Genomic DNA, 17488 nt, shown 5'->3' on the forward strand with positions numbered 1-17488 from the left:
TTTGTCTGTGAAGCAATACTTATGCTATGGAATTCTACATGAATGAACTGATCATGCTCTGGTGCGAATGCTTGCTAGAATAGATATTCGAAATAGAATTAATACCTTGGGAATGACTGTTGGTTGGCTGATTGCCGTTGAGTTTAACGAACTGGAATGATTGAACTGAACTGAAATAAATGTTCTTTCCATTAATGTAGGTGAAATCTTGGAGGAGTTGAAGAGAGTTAAAGAAGTTTACCTCCTCGCAGAGAATGTATGAAGGCCCCTGCTGTCCTGAACTTTCTAAGTGTGGAATGGAAACAAAATGGAGATTAATAGCTGATGAAGTCTGGAACAAAATGAAGGTGTTCGGGTGTGAAATGCACACTTGTTTTAGTCAAAATGTGCAAACTGGCTGGAGTCAAAAAGATACAAATAGGCGGTGGAGCATGCTAAGTAATAGGGGAGGGTGTAGTGGCAGGGGAATTAGAACAGTTGTTGAAAAGAAAGGAAAAATGTAGCTGCAGTAGATGTTCCTTGCAGCACACACGTTTTATCCTTCTCATTCTTTTCTTTCTTTTCATTTTTCTTTAAGTGCTAGATAGTGAATAGTAGTGTAGAAATGATTGTTGATGGTATTTGTTGGAGAGCATGCGTGTAGTATGCAATAGAGTAGGAAAGAGGACTATGATTGTAAGTGTTTGAAAGTCTTGAGGTGACAAATAGAATCCCATAGTAGTTTTTGTATCAATTGAGGATCTGTAAATCTAATTTTTTTTTTTCGGATTCTACTTATCTTTATAAAGCCTCTGCGAATTAAAATATCTAATTTAACTCGTTCTATTAGTCGGGATTAAATCCACGACTGAGTAAAGTAATAGATAGAAATAATATTTCGATTACAAATAAAATAATAACTCGACTTCGCTAAGTCAATTATCATTCTGAAATAAATCATTGACTACTCAATAATTCAATCGTGGTCATCTCAGGTAATGGCATCTAATTCAGAACTCTGAGCTGAATTAACTGAATATTAATCACTGGATTAAATCAACTAAAAGATGTAAAAATAAATATTGCATTTGTTGCTCTTAATCATAAAATAAAATAGCGGGCTACTACACCCATTTCTTCCGCATTCCTGAGACGACTTTTAATACAACCTTCCGGAATTGCATGTATAGGCTCTCGTTCCTTTACCGAGCCCTTTGGACGACCACGTCCGCGCTTCTTCTCCGAGAGCAACTGCATCCCCTGATTAACTTGCTCCTCTAACCTAATAATACGACTCGTCATGTCATCCGTAGAAGAAATGGATTTATTATCAAAATCAACTTCCTTAATCGGCGAATTAACCCGCTGGCTCGCTGAATCTTCTGCCCCAACTACCAGTTGTTGCTCTACCACAGCTCCACTATTCGTTCCAGAATCCAACTCCAAAGTTCCCTCTACATTCGAGCCCTCCTTATCACTTGCCTTGTCCGTGTGAGGCGACCCATCATTTTCTTCCTCATGTAAAGGCTCTGCTTCATAATTGGAGTCCGCAATGATAGTCTCCTCCACTTCCTCTTCCTCATCCTCATCTAGCGCTTGATATCGGTTAGCATCCCCCGCCAGAGGGAGATCATTTTTCTTAAAAGGTACTGTAGCCGCGTCTAGAAGATCAGGACCTGATAGAGGTTTAAGAATATCAACTTTGGGCTGCCATGCAGGAGTCGGACCCTCTCCCTTATCAAGATTCTTCACAACCACAGCAGGAGGCTCAGTGATCTTTTGCTTGCTCGTGGCCCTATCAGCTCTCCGGCATTTATCCGTTGAATGACCTGTAAGTTTACAACGCGAGCAAAAAAGGGGCATAGATTCAAAACCCAACTCAATGTAGAACGATCTATCGCCGTCATCAATGTACATCGAGTTGAGAATAGGCAAAGCCATGTCAAGTTCCACCAAAACCCGCGCAAAGTGTCCCACATGACCAGTTGCTGAGTCATTATCAATTCGCATAGGATGACCAAGCACACGACCTATACCAGCAATAATCACCGGAGTCCATAACTCCACAGGGAGATAATATATCCGAACCCATACCTGAGCCAGAGACGACACTTCCTTATACGGATCGAAATACCTAGTCCATTCACGGAAGCGTACGTGGCCGATTGACAGTTGGAGAAAAGAACTCCCCTTAGCTTTCTTTTTCGCTTCCATCGTCAAAAATTTAACAACGAAGAATCCCTTAGCCATGGGCACCAGTTGACAGTCGGCGCACTGCCATATGGTTCGAAGTTCATGAGAGAGGTCGGCGAACGTGCGTGGCTTGTCCCCTTTACGTTGGATAAGTCTACCGATTAGTGCAAATTGAAACTCTTCCAACTTTGTTTGATATTCCGATTTGGGCACTGAGAGGGTGACAACCTCTCCTTCTCGCTGTATTTGAAGGCCTCGGAGGCCATACGCTGCAACATCCGGCTTCTTAAGGGATTTGTGTTGGACTTTATCAGCTACTTTGGCAGCGAAAGAAACAGCCGGAGCAGAACCCGGCACCTGCGCTACTGAAGTAACAACAGACGGCAGCGGCTGTATCATGGTTGGTATAGGATTTAAAGTTCCTTTACCCAATATGTTATAGTATTAAAATATATTAATACGAACGCCTAAAAAAAAATATTAATACGAATGTCGTTATGAAGAGTGAAAATTTAGTGATTTTTCTGAGCCATTTAAAGAAAATTAATCTCAAGACGACTTTCATAATTGAACAAATTCCGAAAAACAGCATATATTCCAGTCGACAATCTAACATGCCAAATTATAGCATCATTTTTAACCGAAGTAACCGTATCGTCTAAATACTAAAGATTAAAAAAAAAATTAAAGTATATTCATGCACGAAGCAGCACAAAAAATGGTGGAAAAAATAAGGCAAAATGAGAATGGAGTGATGATGAGCGTTTATGTGGAATCAAAAATTCTTCGATCCAATCAGAAAATTGATCGGATCAACAGAATCAGCGTTTCTAAATCACGATGCTATGATCGGCGTGCCCACCTCCTTGCATATACAAAGGAGCTCAAGCATGCAAAAGAGTTAAAGAGGCCATTAATTAAAAATTTGAGGCCAAAATCAAAGGTGATTATATTATATATATTTCTTATATGTATAAATATATTCATAATGTTATTCTTAATTTGGAATTATGTATTCTAATTCAGCCTATTTTACAGAAGCGGAGATGGGCTGTGGTCGGGGAAGGCTTTAGACGATTGTTTTCGCAATTCCGTAGGGTGAAGAGGTTGTGGAAGTATGAATCAATAGACGGTGAAGGGAGATGGAGCAACGGAAGAAGAAGAAAAATTCATTTTTGTGTGAGTAATTTATGAATCTATTGTTTGGAAAAGAAATTAAAAGATTTCATTTTGCATGTAATAACTATTGTTCATTTATCTGATAGAGATAGAAAGAAATATTGATTGGGATTTTTATTCTCTAATTTTGCGCAGAAGAAATTGAAGTGCTTGTTGAAGAAGATATCTGGGGCTTGGACATGCAACAGTGGTGCCACTCATTGATTTTCAATAGATTTACTATTTAGATTGGAGGATTTTAATTCCAATTTGGACGAAACAAAATATTAGATGATTTTATTTTATTTTATTTTTGTAATTTCACACTCTAATAACATTTGGAGTCTAGAACAACGAGTTTATCTGTTTATGTGAACAAGTTCGGTACAATTATTAGAGCATCCACAATGCTTGCACCCATAGTGGGTGCAATAGAATGGGTCCCACTTCTATTGCACCAACTCCAACAATGGTATTGCACCCACTTGGGTGCAATAGATTTTATTTTATTTTTGAATTAGTTTTATTCTAGTTTCCATTTTACAATAATTAATAAATTAAAATTTCATTGAATTAAAATTCAAATCCTACATTAATAGAAATAAAAGAAATACAAGAAATTAAAATCCTAAATTACTTAAATTAAAACAAACATAAAATAAAAAATCCTAAAAATCTACGAGATGTTGTGTCGTTGCTTGATCTCCGCCACCTTGCACATGTGAAACACCAATTCGTCGGGATTCATTTGAGAGGTGTCCCGGCTCATCAACATGCTATCGGCGAGGTCACGTTGAACTTGGGAGAACGTTTCCATTGCATTCACCATATTCGCCATGTACCCGAGAGCTTTTTGGTTATCCGTCGACGTCTCTTCGGCCTTTTTCTTGCCTTTCCGCTTGTCTCTCTTGGCCGCCTTTTGGCCTTGGGGCCGGGTGGAGATACTCGCGTCACTAGAAGTCGTTGTGGGAAGACCGTCGGACCCCTTTGATCGTTTGTCCGAATGGACATCGGAGTGAACATCCTCGCCGAGACTTGCAAATTTCTTGGACTCGCGCAAGATCTTCCATGCATGCGGATACCGGAACGGAACACGGTACTCGGCTAGCCACATTGCCTCTGCTTGCTCCAGGATTTGAATATCACTCATGCCTGATTTCCATTGATCGTGGCATTTTTTGGCGGATAATAGTTGCTACGTTTGGTGGCCGCCGGCATAGAAGCAATCTCCTCCACGTCGGGCTCGGGCTCGGCAACGGCGGCAAAGCGGGGGTTCAAATTGGTGGCCGCCGCTTCAAAGGCATTCGATTCTTGCGTGAACGGCGAGAATCCTTGCCTGGAAGCATTTGATTCGCCGAGGGATGGATTTTGAGGATGTTCACGCCAATAGTTGCTCCAATCGCCTTCCATTGCTATTTGTTGAAATAATTTAGAAGATGAGGAGAATGGATGAATGATTGAGGATGAAGAAGAAAATGAGGTTGTATATGTATATATAGAGGGGGTATAGAAATAAAAAAAAAGAAAAAGAAAAAAGGGCAACGGGAAAAAAAACGGTAAAAAACGGCTACTGCATGCATTTTAAATTTTGTTTTTTAATTTTTTTTTTTTGGGCCGAAAAGGGGCGCGTGTTTACACGCCCCCTCCTTCGCTCCCGTCTCCGCCGAGTGCGAAGCATCGCCCCCCCCCCCCCCCCTCTCACACCGGGTGCAGCAACGACAGTGGGTGCGATAGGCCGGGTTCGATCCGGCCATCGCACCCACCGCTGCGGATGCTCTTAATACTAGTTTTTTTTTATATAAATAAGCTCGTTAATATACTCATGAAATAATTCAAAAATATAAAAGTTACTATAAAATTTTGGTATATGTTGCTCCCTCTGTCCATAATAAAAACATCTTCATAAGGAAATCGACATGAATTTTAAGAAAAAGTAATTATATATTTGGTGAATGAAGAAAGAGTCGTACAAATTAGAAAAAGTGGTGATAATTATTTTCAAACTAATTTACCGATTATAATTAAGGAAATGGACCTTGAATTCCATAAATTTAACTTCGAACTTGACTCGAAATTAAACGAATTAAACACGAACTTAGCAATACTTACGAAACTTGAAGGAACCCACGGAATTTCAATAAATTCCATGATTTTCGTTGCAATCAGAACTATTATTATGGTATTCAATTTGGTATATTAGATATGAAATCTCATAATATGTTGTTGGTTGAATGGACTTAACTTGATACTTCCGGATCCGGACAATATCAAATAGGATTAATCTTGATCTTTTCTATAATAGAATTAAGGGTTAATTGTCGTTAAATTCAAAAGCTTTTTGATAATTCGTGATATTCTCACTAACTTTAAAATCAGCGTATGAATACATGAATTGAGAATTTGTTCTTAATGTTCCCAAAATTAAAAAATCCGGTGAGATAACATGGCAAATACCTATGACATGTCAATTTCATGCCAAATCAGCTATACATGTCATTATTTTAATTTTTTAATAATTTTATTTATTTATAATTAATTTTTAAAAAAATAAAAATCACCTACCCTAATACCCCATCCCCAAACCTACCCCCTTCCCCAACCCCCCAACCACCACCTCCCCAAACCCCCGGCGCCACCTCCCAAACTCCCGGCCTGCAAACACCCCCCAAGCCTACCTCCTTCCCCAAACCTTCGCCTTCTCCATCTACCCCCATCCCCAAACACAACCGTCGACGTTCAAAATCGAAAGAAGGTATCTGCGAGAGAGAGAGAGAGAGAAGGAGATTTGAATAAAGTGAGGCCGACATTTGCGGAGGGAGGCTGTGATTTGAAGGTGGCGATTTGAAGAGGAAGGCCGCAATTTGAAGAGAGGGGGCCGCGATTTGCAGATGGGGGCCATGATTTGAAGGTGGCGATTTGAAGATGAAAGCAGCGATTTGAAGAGGGGAGCCGCGATTTGGGGTGGCGAGTTGAAGGAAGGGAGGCCGCGTTGCAGAGCGGCGGTGGGTTGCTTTTTGCAGGTGGGTTGCCGGCTTTCTCCCACCCCCAAATCGAAACCCTAGGACCCGCGATTTGCAAAGCGGCGGTGGGTGACTTTCTGCTGTTGCGCCGCCAGCTTTCTCTATCCCCAAATTGAAACCCTATGACCTAGAATCAGGCAAGAGATGAGAGAGAGATTGTTGCTGTGCGAGAGATTTCGATTTGTTGGTGTGCGAGATGATTGACGATTGTTGGTGTGCGAACTGCAAAATTTTGCAAATTTTCCGGCGAGGAAGGTGTGTGTGTGTGAGAGAGAGAGAGAGAGATTTCTGCAATTTTTTATTTATTTTTAATTGTTGTTGGAAATCAAAACGACGTCGTATTATTTTAAAAGAAACGACGTCGTTTTCTTGCACCGCCGGCTATGCCACGCTATATTTACGATAGTCCACGTCACCTTCAATTTGGGGGTTTTTTCTTATTTTGGGAACATTAAGAACGAATTCTCAATTCATGTATTCATACGCCAATTTTAAAGTTGGTGAGAATATCGCGAATTCTCAAAAAGTTTTTAAATTTAGTGGCAATTAACCCTAAAATTAATCTCGAGCCAATTGAATTCCAAGTAATCTTAAATAATCGAACACCCCCATTATATATTGGTAAAATAAAATAAAATAAATGAATAAAAGAAAACTCAAACTGCAAGAAATCAGCCCAAAGAGAATGGACTACTGTAATAATTAAGAGAAACAGCACAAACATTGATAAAAAAAGTTGTGCTGAGTATTTCTTATTTTATGAGTGAGACAAATCCTGTGCTAACTATTTCTGGACTTAATAAATATAATTGTCAAATTTTATGCTCAAGAACATAAAGCAACTCCCCCCAGGAATAGCTGTACACACAAGATAATTCAAAAACAACCTCAAAACGTTACCTGCGTTCTCTCGACCTCCTCGCCTGCCTCGTGAACAAGAATCGGGCATGGGGACGGCCAATCCGGGAGATGTTACGGCCGGTGCTTCTTGAGGCGAGCCTAACGCGTAGCCTGCGGAAGTACCCCTCGTCGAGAGGGTCGTAGTCGCCCTCTAGAGCGAACGGAGAGTCGCTCCACCGGCCATCGGGAGTTGGAAATCTGAAGAATGTGTTCTCAAAGAACCCATCCTCGTCGTCGTAAACGCCACCGGAGATGCCATGGTTACCCTCTATCACGTAGTCGCCAAGGACGACCGCCCCGGGCATATTAGCTCTGATTGTGCTGAACACGTCGCTGAGATCTTGCTCCCTCTCGAGCTTTTTCCATTTCTCCACAAGCGAAGGATCTATATCCCGAGGGCATGCCTTTGGGTGCTCCACCTTTACGTGTTTCTTGATCTCCTTGTAGGTTCCAGCGAACGAGCAATCCTCTTGCGTGCAGGCTCGTTTCTTGGAGTTAAGGTACCGACGAGCAGGCTCCACAACAGTCCAACCTTTCACCTCTGAACGACAAAGTGGGCACAGAAGCTCGGACAATTCACTCTTAGCATTGGGACAGCCGGATTCTTCGAACAAATTAAAACTAGCAATTGATCCTTCCCAAGATTGTGTGTCGAGGTTTGAGGTTACCTTGGTGGAGGCCTTACTGTACTGTTCGAGACAGTTGGAGTATCGGTTGCTCGTAGCACACATGTAGGGACGGCAACCCTTCTCATACGAGGAACAAAGCAGGAGGACCGCATTGTGAGGAGACTCTAAGCAGATGGAACATACAGCGTTGTCCCACTCTTTCTTTTCGGATGCACTCGGTCGTTGCTTTTCTTGGTGTGCGTCTCCGCAAGCCTTCTTACGCCCAGATGATAACTTATGCAGGGTAGCACCATGGCATCGGGAGCCAACTTCCGACCGCATCTTCTTGGATTTTGCCATTCAAACAATTTGACCCCACGATGACACCCCTGCCTACCACCAAGAAACGTAAAATGATAAATAAAAACAAACCCGGAAAAAATAAAAGAAGAGAGAAAAGAAAGAAGAAAAGCTTTGTGAGCAACACTTAAAATCATCGGCAACACCTTTTTATTTTTGTATTTTTTTCATTAAGAAATAGGAAAAAAAGTTCCAATTGTCCTCTAAATCACTGTAATAAAACTTGACCTGTTAAGCCACAATTTTCCAGCGATATGAACATGTTTAAGTATCTATAAGACCATAACATATGCTGGTTCACCAATCAATGACGGTTCTGGAGAGCTACCAAGTTACTTTGCATACAATAGTAACGAAGATTACTAAAGAAAAATATACAGAAGGTCGTTGGGCCATCAGGTTCTCCATAATAATTATGATCCATAATCATTCAAATCAGTTTTTTTATTACAGATATAATTATACACCTGGTGAGTCATTGCAGCAAACCAAAGATAGAATAAATAGACCAAGAGAAAGAGAATATTTCCATATAATATTAGCAAAACACAAACTATCATTAATTTTCCATCTTCTGAATTGTGAGATTTGAAAGCAATAGCCTTTGATCCTATTAATGTGTTGTACGTAATAAAGATCACAGTAAACTGTAATACAACCCAACAACATAGAGAGCCAACAGAAAAAGATAGTATCCAATAGAAGCTTAAGATTTGAAAGCAGGAAATGACAAGCGACAGTAATCTACAAGTAGCATAGAGCTGTATATATGTACATAACCTCTATATCCACTACCTACAAGCTTTCTAATATTCAACAAAACTACAAAAGATTTCTTAAAAATACAGAGACAAAGTTGAATATGCATGTTTAACTATACTCCATTGCATAAGGCTACTTTAATGCTAATCACTGAGGATATGCAGTGTTTGCTAACATGTACTATTAAGCAGCACCACTAGTGTCAGGAAGTTACTCGATGACTAAAGTTTATACCGGCAATTCGTATGAAGAATACCACCGTTAACGACCATACAATTGCATACTCCATAAATTCTTTATGCAACATAGATTATTGATATTTGGCACTTAGAGCTTTTATTGTTTTCAGTCCTTGTAGGAGCAATAGATTGCCACAATAACAGTATCATTTACTAAGCAAACTAACATATTTTCAAATCCTAAATAATTATCATTAAGAAAAAAGAAAAAATTATCAACAAGCAAAATACATTTTTGGCCCCATAACTATTGAAGTAGCATTCTTGGCCTCATAACGGGGCGAATGGCCAAAGTAGTCCTAAAAAACACTTCCAATGCCCGCAAGTAATCTAGTACTTTACACATGAAACCATGAAATTTGGGGTTTCACAGCAACTACCTGCAATTCCAGCACCAATTCAATGATATTTAGCCCTAAAAAAACATAATTTTCGTGAAGACTTGTTAAAAAAACTTAAAATTTAATAAATCTAGCCACTAATTTTAAGTTCATTAGTGCACTTCATGAAAAAGTCACCAGAATCGCAACATTGTCGTCCAGAAACCCTAAATTTCAGAGCTCCCCGACGACAAAGTAGGCTAAAAAGACTGTAATTACGCACTTCAAGCGTTAATTTGGATTATTTTTTTATACATCTAATTCTTTTTAGCTGCCCAATATTCATTAGTGAGCTATAACCGCCTACGTAGCAAGCATATGCAGAGCTATTCATAAATTAAAAAAAATAATAATAAGAAAAGAAAAACATCAGTAGCAATCCATAAAAAATCAGGATAAACGCCGCTTCACTTCTTTCAGTCAACAAATTATTCCATTTTTAAGATCGCAGATTATGACGTTCGGCATAAATTAAAAAGTTTGGAAATCGGAAACGAAATAGGAAATGGCACACTGAGGTTTACCTTAATCTTCAGCAGAAGGAATCGCGCAGGTGCGAGCTAACAAAGTGAGGGGATAGACTTTGTCGAGAAAATATAGCAAAGCAGATTTAATGTCTCTGTCTCTTTCTATTCATTTACCACATTTTTATGTCACGGCTTGCGGTCTTCAAATTAAAGGCCCCAATATAATTAGCTTTGGGAAATTTTGGATATCGAATTTAAAATTTGGATTAAAATATTACAAATATAAAACTCATATACATTGTTAGATTTGGATTTAGATCTCATGACTAATTATTCGTATGATTTGTGATGTTAAGTGAATTCCAAGTCATAATACTCATAAAATGGATTGAAAAAAAAAAATCAAGATTCAGATCCAAATATTATAAATATAAAATTTCACATGCAATATTAGATTTGAATTTGAATCTTATGACTAATTACTAGTCTGATTTGTGTTTTTTTTTTTGATAAGGAAAAGAAGATAATATTAAACCAACTAGTCTGATTTGTGTTGCTAAGTGAATTTGAAGTAATAGTGCACATGTTTATAAAAATGTTAGATCTTTTCAGTTCCAAAATTTAATCTCTATTATTTTTTTTTTTTTATTTTGTATCTCAATTAATTTTGTTTTTAGTTGATTTTTTTCATTGTATTATACATTCAATGTCCAAATTACAGTAAATACGGTATTTCTCTAAACACTACACATTACTTATATACGATAAAATAGTCATTAATATTTCCTTATTTTCCATTACATAAATAAAATATTTAAAACAACTTAAATGAACTTAGTTTTCAAATATCTTAAAGTATACGTCGAAATCGAACCTAGTAGATAGTTTATGTACAACCACAAGGTCATATCTTTTCTGTCATCCTCGATACCAAGGATATTCCCCAAAAAAGCCATTTGCCAAATTATTGGGCCCAAAACATCTAGCTATTTTTTGCATCAATTTTATTTTGCATCCTAAATAATAAATCATGAATAAAGTACATGATTAATAAGATGTATGATTGTATATTTTTATTTAAAAAAATAGAATTTTTTAATCTCATCCTTTTAATGGGATAAGAATAAAGTAAAATTAGCTTAAATGATATAGTCCCTCCGTCCCAATAAAGGTGAGGCGTTCAATTTGGGCACGAAATTTAAGGAGCTAATGTTTAGTGAAAAAGTTAAATGAAAAAACAAAATGAAAGAAAGAGTGACTAAAAAAATAGCTTTAATTTATTTTAGAAAAGAAAACGATTCAACTTCGTTGGGACGGCCCGAAAAAGAATATAACTCAACTTCGTTGGGACGGAGGGAATAAATAATAAAGGTTCGATATTTCAAAATTCCAATCCATCAAAATAAGCAAGTGATTAGCCTTATTAATTTTAGGGTAAATTACAAAATAAGTCACGAACTTTGCCTCATTCTTCAATTTCAATACCACTTTTAAACCTTTGTAAATAAATACCAATTCTTTTAAATAAATACGAATTGGCAAAATTTGTAACTTATTTTGTAATTTACCTTTAATAGATAAAATTAAAGACTAATCCTTGGAACTTAAACGTCTCCTTACCAAACTAACCAAACCGAAGCCGAAATTATAAAAAACGCACCGAATACTTTAGGCTGACCAACTTAAATTTAACCAATTTCCAGTTTCGTCTAAATTTTGCAAGCATCGTCATGTGGTATTAATGATGGATTGGCAGATTCGAATTGGAATTTAATGCTGAAAAAAAATCGCGACTAAATAGCTAATAGTGAATAAATAGATAAATGATATAGAAAAGTGATGGAACTTTCAATGGACTGAATTGTCCACGCCAGACAGGCGCAAAGAAATTAGCCAATAACTACGAAAACTCTAGTATGAAAAATCATACCAATTATGTTGGGCTTCATCCACACTTCCAGGAAAGTATTCAGAAATTTGAACAAGAGAAATGTGTAACATTCTTGACAATTTGTCAGAGTTTCTATCTATTTACTACTAATATAATAATGACTAGTTGTTTGCAGCAACAAATCATGTCATTTACATGAACAAAATTTTTGGCAAAACCAAGGAATTCTGTAGAATAAAAGAAGAGCATCATTAACATTTAACAGTTATATATACACTTAATTACAAGATCACATATACTAACAATACTACATAACAATCAACATACAAAGAGAGAGAGAAAGAGAGACCAAGCAGAGCATGAATGAGATTACAGAAAGTAGTTCCTATCTGGCAAAATCGAAATGTCTTCAAATAAGTGAAGAGTGGAAACTCTTGAGCCTCATATTCACAAAACAATGCGAATTCCTCAGGTTTTGTAGTACATACACACCATGGACCTACAGAGAGAAGGACTAACCGTTACAAAAAGGAGAGAAGAATCTAAACTGCTCATTTAGTGCGTTAAGAAGTGAGAAGCATCTAGTAGTTGCATTGTGGTTTTGATGGTGATAGCGATTCATCAATCATATACGCTAACGCGGGAACTTAAAATTTGGGAGAAACATTTGTGCTGGTTACCTCGATTCTCAAAACTGCCAGCCAAAACTGTGAGCAGATGATGAAAGCGGCCGCTTCACAAAGGGATGGTCCAGGAGCTGGGCAGCTGTTGGCCGCAAGCTTGGGTCAACTTGTAGGCACTGAAGTATGAAATCCCGTGCATCACTTGAAAGAGTTGCAGGGACATCTGGTCTCTCGCCCTGTCCTATCTTGTATAATGCTGACATCTGTCATCAGAGAGAATGAAAATCAAGATCCAGAGTTGTGAGCGGGATATCTTCAATACATGCACACGAACAAACTTCACACATTTATTACTGCAAATATAATAGTGTTCCATGACAGCAAGAAGACCGGAAAATGAGCTTCGAAATACTTTAATTCCACTGGGATAAGCAATCATGAGAAACAATATGAGTTTGTACCTTTGGACAAAGAAACAATTTATTATGAGATAATTAGATATCTCTTTGATGGATATTCAGTGTTAGTATTGCTCCTCATATAGCAGTCTCCTTGATTAGATTCTTTACAAATGAAAAATGTCAAATTTTCAAATATTTCAACTAGTTAACCATGCCTGGTAAATTGTGGCTAGCATACTGTGCACGTGACGAGAGATTCACAAAGATACAAGTTCAGAACTATAGCAAATCATACAAAACTGACAAAATATCTTAACTGAAGCAGCTTTCAAGTCACTTAGGAAAACAGCAAGGTGCTTTCACTTACATATTCCAAACCGAAATAAGGAAAACGTCTGGTCAACATCTCCAAGACTGTGCATCCGAGACTCCATATATCTGCCGCAAGCCCATAGCCCTTGCTCCGAACAACCTGCAGCAGCAGCACAAGATGCTCTTAAGTTGATGTAGCATCATTAGAGTTCCGTCAACATACCCTTTCCCCAAGATAGAAAACGAAAAGGAAGAATTTCAACCACAACGTTGAATTACATTAGATTGATTTTTCATATGGAAGTGCTTACTTTGGATGATATAAGGGTGCTATTACTTTGTGTGATAGATTAGACATATGATTGACAAGTTCAAGATCAATCCATCAATAGTGTAAATGGTAGATTAGCCTATATTATAATCTGTATTTTCCAACATCCAAAGTAAAACACCCACTAAAATGATAACACATAAGATTGAGTATTTGAAGGATTACATGATCAAACAAACTCAAAATTGTTCAAACCATCAAAGTATATGGTAGATCAGTTTATACTATTTTTAGCTATGTAAGCTACCAACCAAAGTAAACAACCCCTAAAAGTATCAAACAAATCAACATCTAAATGAACATAATACAGACCTCGGGAGCCATCCAAAATGCAGTCCCCTTGCAAGACTTCACATCATTCAACTTGGCAACCTGCATAATTAAATAATCACAATAGACATAAACAATAAGTAGTATTTACTAAATCATAAAATGCCATGAAAAACTATTGTGCGAAATATGTGTATACATATATATTGTTTATATATATTTGTAAGGGGAAAATAAGAGATCACCTTAGCAAGACCAAAATCAGCAAGCTTCACCAAACCATTTGTGTGCACCAATATATTTGCACATTTTATATCTCTGCAATATGCAAGACAGGAAGATAAGAAAATTTAACACTTAGAAGTCAGTTTTAAAGAAAACGAAAGAAATTAACTTTGTTATGGTGAGCGCAAGTCACTTGAAGAGAATTAGAAATCTAGGCACTGTAGGAAAAAGATCCAGTCAAAATGCACATCAATAAACCTAAAATTGTTTACCATCTTGTTTTTACATGGTTAATGCTGCAAGTAATACAATGATGTGAATAAAGGTGTACATTGTAATCACAAAGAAATCAGAGTTGAAGAGTAAACACCCAAAAAGTCTAGTTTCATCACCTATGGATGACACCTTTGTCATGCAGATACTTCAAACCATGTAGAATCTGCCTTGTATAACCAGACACTTGTGGAACTCGAAGGTCATACTTCTGGTAAAGTCTCAAAAGGGAGCCTTGTGTGACCAGCTCAAGAAAAATACAGAGATGCGACCCCTTCTGTTTTATAGGGAAAAGGGGGTGAAAAATTAGAATTTAGGATAACTTATAGTGATAGATAAAGAAGAAAGAAGATGATATTGTGGAGAATCCAAAATGAAATGAGAGAAAAAAGGACAAAAATAGCACTCATATATAGCTGGGCAGAAATATTTCAGCAAGTGGTACCTTCTCTGTCCCGTAATACCGGACGATGTTCTCGTGTTCAAATTGACTCAGAAGAGCAATTTCCTGAACAGATTAAGAGGAACTAGAAGATCAGAAGTGTTGGAACAGAAGAAGATTCCACATTGGTCAATTTTACAGAGGCGGTTAATAAACAAGCATCACTGTAAAACTGCTAGACCTGTTCAAGTTGGACGACACATTGCTTTCCGTCCTCTCCTTGGTCAAGCAAAGATACTTCCTTTACAGCAAAAAAGAATCCACCACTGCATCATGGAAAATAACGAAATTATTTCTTGACGAAATTCAGTCTCATTGCACATACTACTAATCTACGCATTATCAGCAATCTATTATCATGTTCATAGAACTGGCAGAGATTATTTAGAGAATTGACTGAGGTGTTATAAGCAAAGACTCCTGGAAACTACTCGTCTCCTAACAAAAGACTGACAATTCACTACTAATTTCTTCTTTCGTTTTTTAATTTGAGGTCTCTCTTTAAAGTAAATTCAGGGTAACATCAAGATCCTTCTAAAACTACGCCCACACCACAGCCAATGGATCCCAAACTCTACAACAACAGCACACTTAAGCTACTCAAATTACATACACATGAAAATATACTATAAATTCAATTATACAAGCTACAATATCTACAAATAAGTACAATTAGCTGCACACTCAAATAAAGTACTTACTCCGCAATTCCTTCATACACAGATCCAAATGTCCCACGACCCAAAAGCTCACCCTTCTGCCAGTCATGAATAACGCGTCCGTATCTCTCACTAGATGAAATGCTAGACATAGGTTCAGTCATGGAGCTTGAAGAATCGTCCTCATTTGAAGAGAAAGAGCACGACTCTGATAATGCACGGTTCTCTTCTGTTATCATTGCCCCTACCTTCACATCCTTCTCTAGCTCGGTCCCATCCCGACCAACTACCTCAATCTCTTCCTTATTCGAGAAGAATCTGCTTTGGAATTTTGGGATACGCGGATCACGCTCCTGCAGAAATCTTGTTGATGTATCCCAATCGGGTACCACTATAGTCGGCCGTGCCCCCTTAATACCAGTCATACGAGATGCTTTTGATCTCACACTTAATTTATCATTAAAACTTACACCATCCTCTAATCTCGTTGATAGCTCAGAAACACCCCTGGCCCTATTCGAATAACCAAAATCACAAGTTTCCCCCAATTTCTTACTAGCTAAACCATAACTATTATCTAAATTTCCAACAGATAAACCCTCTATTTTCCGATCAATCACATCAATAGCCCCAATATAACCATTACCATAAGAAAATTTCACAACATCATCACAATCAACCTCAGTTTCCTGATACAAAGGCTCCAATGTCTTACTAACCATACCAGGGGTAGAAGACCCCACCTTCATCGCCTCATATTCCTCCGGCGATATGGCGAAATCGTCTATTCCGGAAAAACCGAAGGCTTCGCAGATAACCTGAAATTCGCCCTCGGTCCCATCCACACGGAAGCTCGTCGTCTTCCCGCTGTACAAATCCAAGGAGCTCGCACGCTGCGACTCCTCCGGCGAGTGCGACGAAAACGAAGCTGAACTAGACAGAGAGAACTCGTAGTTGACATTCCTGAGTGCGTTGCTCCGTTCGAGCCTCTTCGGCTTCGCCGGCCGGCGGCTGGAGCTGGAATCTGCGCCGCTCTTGCGCGGCTCCGACCTATGGGAGAAGAGCTTCGGAAATCGATGCATTTTCATCACCCGAAGCAAAATCCATTAATCGGCTAAGCAGAAATCTCAGCTCCTCTCCAGTGATTAGATTCAATCTCGAACTTAATTCCCCGTCTGTAATCTTCAATAATTGCGCGGAGTTCGTAAAATTAAGCTGATTTTGGGGCTTAGAGCAGAAACTCTGTCACTGTGTGTGTGTGTGTGTGAGAGAGAGAGAGAGAGAGAGAGAGAGAGAGGTAGTTAAGAGGGAAGAGGCAAAGAGAGACCAGCAAAACGGCGCCAGAGAGAGAGAGAGAATTATGAACCTGTGGAGCAGACGCGGTGCATTGAACTGATTGTGTATTGACATCTGAATTTTCTAATTGGCCTCATTTTTGTTACTTATTTTATTGTGTTTTTCTCTCTCTCTCTATATGTATACATTTCATTGTCTTCAATTGGTCAATTATTTTGTTTTCTTTTTTTCCTTTTAATAGAGTACTTACATTTTCTTTAATCGTGTTTTTTCTATATTAATTCTAAAATTAAATATATTGCAATAAAAAACTATTAATAAGTTCAAATCATGACTCTTTGGTCAACTTAAGTTTATTGCTTCTGCTATGTACTCCCTCCGTCCCATGAAGCAAGACCAAGATCTTTTCGACACATAAATTAAGAAATTGGTACTTTGTGTGTTAAATGTGGTAGGTGAAAAAGTGAAAAGATGAATAAAAAGTAAATTTTTTGTTATTTTTAAAAATTGGTCTTGCTTCGTGAGACAAACCAAAAAGAAAACTTGATCTTGCTTCATGGGACGGAGGGAGTATTTTGGAGTGACAATGAATTGAACTAATTTTAATGTCTAATTTATTGGGTGTGTTCCTATATATCTATTTTTGAAGAGTGTTCCTATATATCTTAGTTCCTACATAGTTGGATGATTCTTTGCGAT

At 38.0% G+C, this 17488-nt stretch overlaps 3 protein-coding genes across 5 annotated transcripts; 1 reads left to right on the forward strand and 2 right to left on the reverse strand.

The window, feature by feature from the left end:
- The first annotated feature begins 2836 nt into the window (after nt 1-2836).
- LOC131014551 (uncharacterized) lies at nt 2837-3709 on the forward strand. Its single transcript, XM_057942557.1, has 3 exons — nt 2837-3115; nt 3211-3351; nt 3487-3709. Exons 1-3 carry the CDS (start codon nt 2870-2872, stop codon nt 3553-3555), a joined length of 456 nt encoding a protein of 151 aa, XP_057798540.1. The 5' UTR covers nt 2837-2869; the 3' UTR covers nt 3556-3709.
- Nucleotides 3710-7012: 3303 nt separating this feature from the next.
- Nucleotides 7013-10310, reverse strand: LOC131014527 (uncharacterized). Of its 3 annotated transcripts, none has more exons than XM_057942522.1 (3): nt 10124-10256; nt 9451-9599; nt 7013-8251 (listed from the first exon to the last, which is right to left on the reverse strand). In XM_057942522.1, the coding sequence occupies exon 3, from the start codon at nt 8216-8218 to the stop codon at nt 7247-7249; it is 972 nt and encodes a 323-aa protein (XP_057798505.1). In that variant the 5' UTR covers nt 8219-8251; nt 9451-9599; nt 10124-10256; the 3' UTR covers nt 7013-7246. The 3 variants fall into 3 exon arrangements, with proteins under 3 accessions (XP_057798505.1, XP_057798518.1, XP_057798509.1); XM_057942535.1 differs by having other exon boundaries at nt 9468-9599; nt 10124-10233; XM_057942526.1 differs by lacking the exon at nt 9451-9599 and having other exon boundaries at nt 10124-10310.
- Nucleotides 10311-12182: 1872 nt separating this feature from the next.
- LOC131014508 (mitogen-activated protein kinase kinase kinase 1-like) lies at nt 12183-16954 on the reverse strand. Its single transcript, XM_057942504.1, has 9 exons — nt 15536-16954; nt 15016-15100; nt 14838-14900; nt 14512-14669; nt 14140-14212; nt 13937-13996; nt 13349-13453; nt 12638-12843; nt 12183-12456 (listed from the first exon to the last, which is right to left on the reverse strand). Exons 1-8 carry the CDS (start codon nt 16579-16581, stop codon nt 12646-12648), a joined length of 1788 nt encoding a protein of 595 aa, XP_057798487.1. The 5' UTR covers nt 16582-16954; the 3' UTR covers nt 12183-12456; nt 12638-12645.
- Between the last annotated feature and the right edge of the window lie 534 nt (nt 16955-17488).

This window comes from Salvia miltiorrhiza, chromosome 1, assembly GCF_028751815.1.
Source record: "Salvia miltiorrhiza cultivar Shanhuang (shh) chromosome 1, IMPLAD_Smil_shh, whole genome shotgun sequence".
In the NCBI taxonomy this organism is placed as follows: domain Eukaryota; kingdom Viridiplantae; phylum Streptophyta; class Magnoliopsida; order Lamiales; family Lamiaceae; genus Salvia; species Salvia miltiorrhiza.

What these genes read in the sequence shown, in the direction of transcription:
- LOC131014551 (XM_057942557.1), top strand. Translation starts at nt 2,870, where the DNA reads ATGCACGAAGCAGCACAAAAAATGGTGGAAAAAATAAGGCAAAATGAG. An exon ending in ATTTGAGGCCAAAATCAAAG is followed by an intron (nt 3,116 to 3,210) that starts GTGATTATATTA and finishes CCTATTTTACAG; the next exon opens with AAGCGGAGATGGGCTGTGGT. An exon ending in GAAGAAAAATTCATTTTTGT is followed by an intron (nt 3,352 to 3,486) that starts GTGAGTAATTTA and finishes AATTTTGCGCAG; the next exon opens with AAGAAATTGAAGTGCTTGTT.
- LOC131014527 (XM_057942526.1), bottom strand. Translation starts at nt 8,218, where the DNA reads ATGGCAAAATCCAAGAAGATGCGGTCGGAAGTTGGCTCCCGATGCCAT.
- LOC131014508 (XM_057942504.1), bottom strand. Translation starts at nt 16,581, where the DNA reads ATGAAAATGCATCGATTTCCGAAGCTCTTCTCCCATAGGTCGGAGCCG. An exon ending in GTGTCGTCCAACTTGAACAG is followed by an intron (nt 14,901 to 15,015) that starts GTCTAGCAGTTT and finishes TAATCTGTTCAG; the next exon opens with GAAATTGCTCTTCTGAGTCA. An exon ending in GACAAAGGTGTCATCCATAG is followed by an intron (nt 14,213 to 14,511) that starts GTGATGAAACTA and finishes TGCATATTGCAG; the next exon opens with AGATATAAAATGTGCAAATA.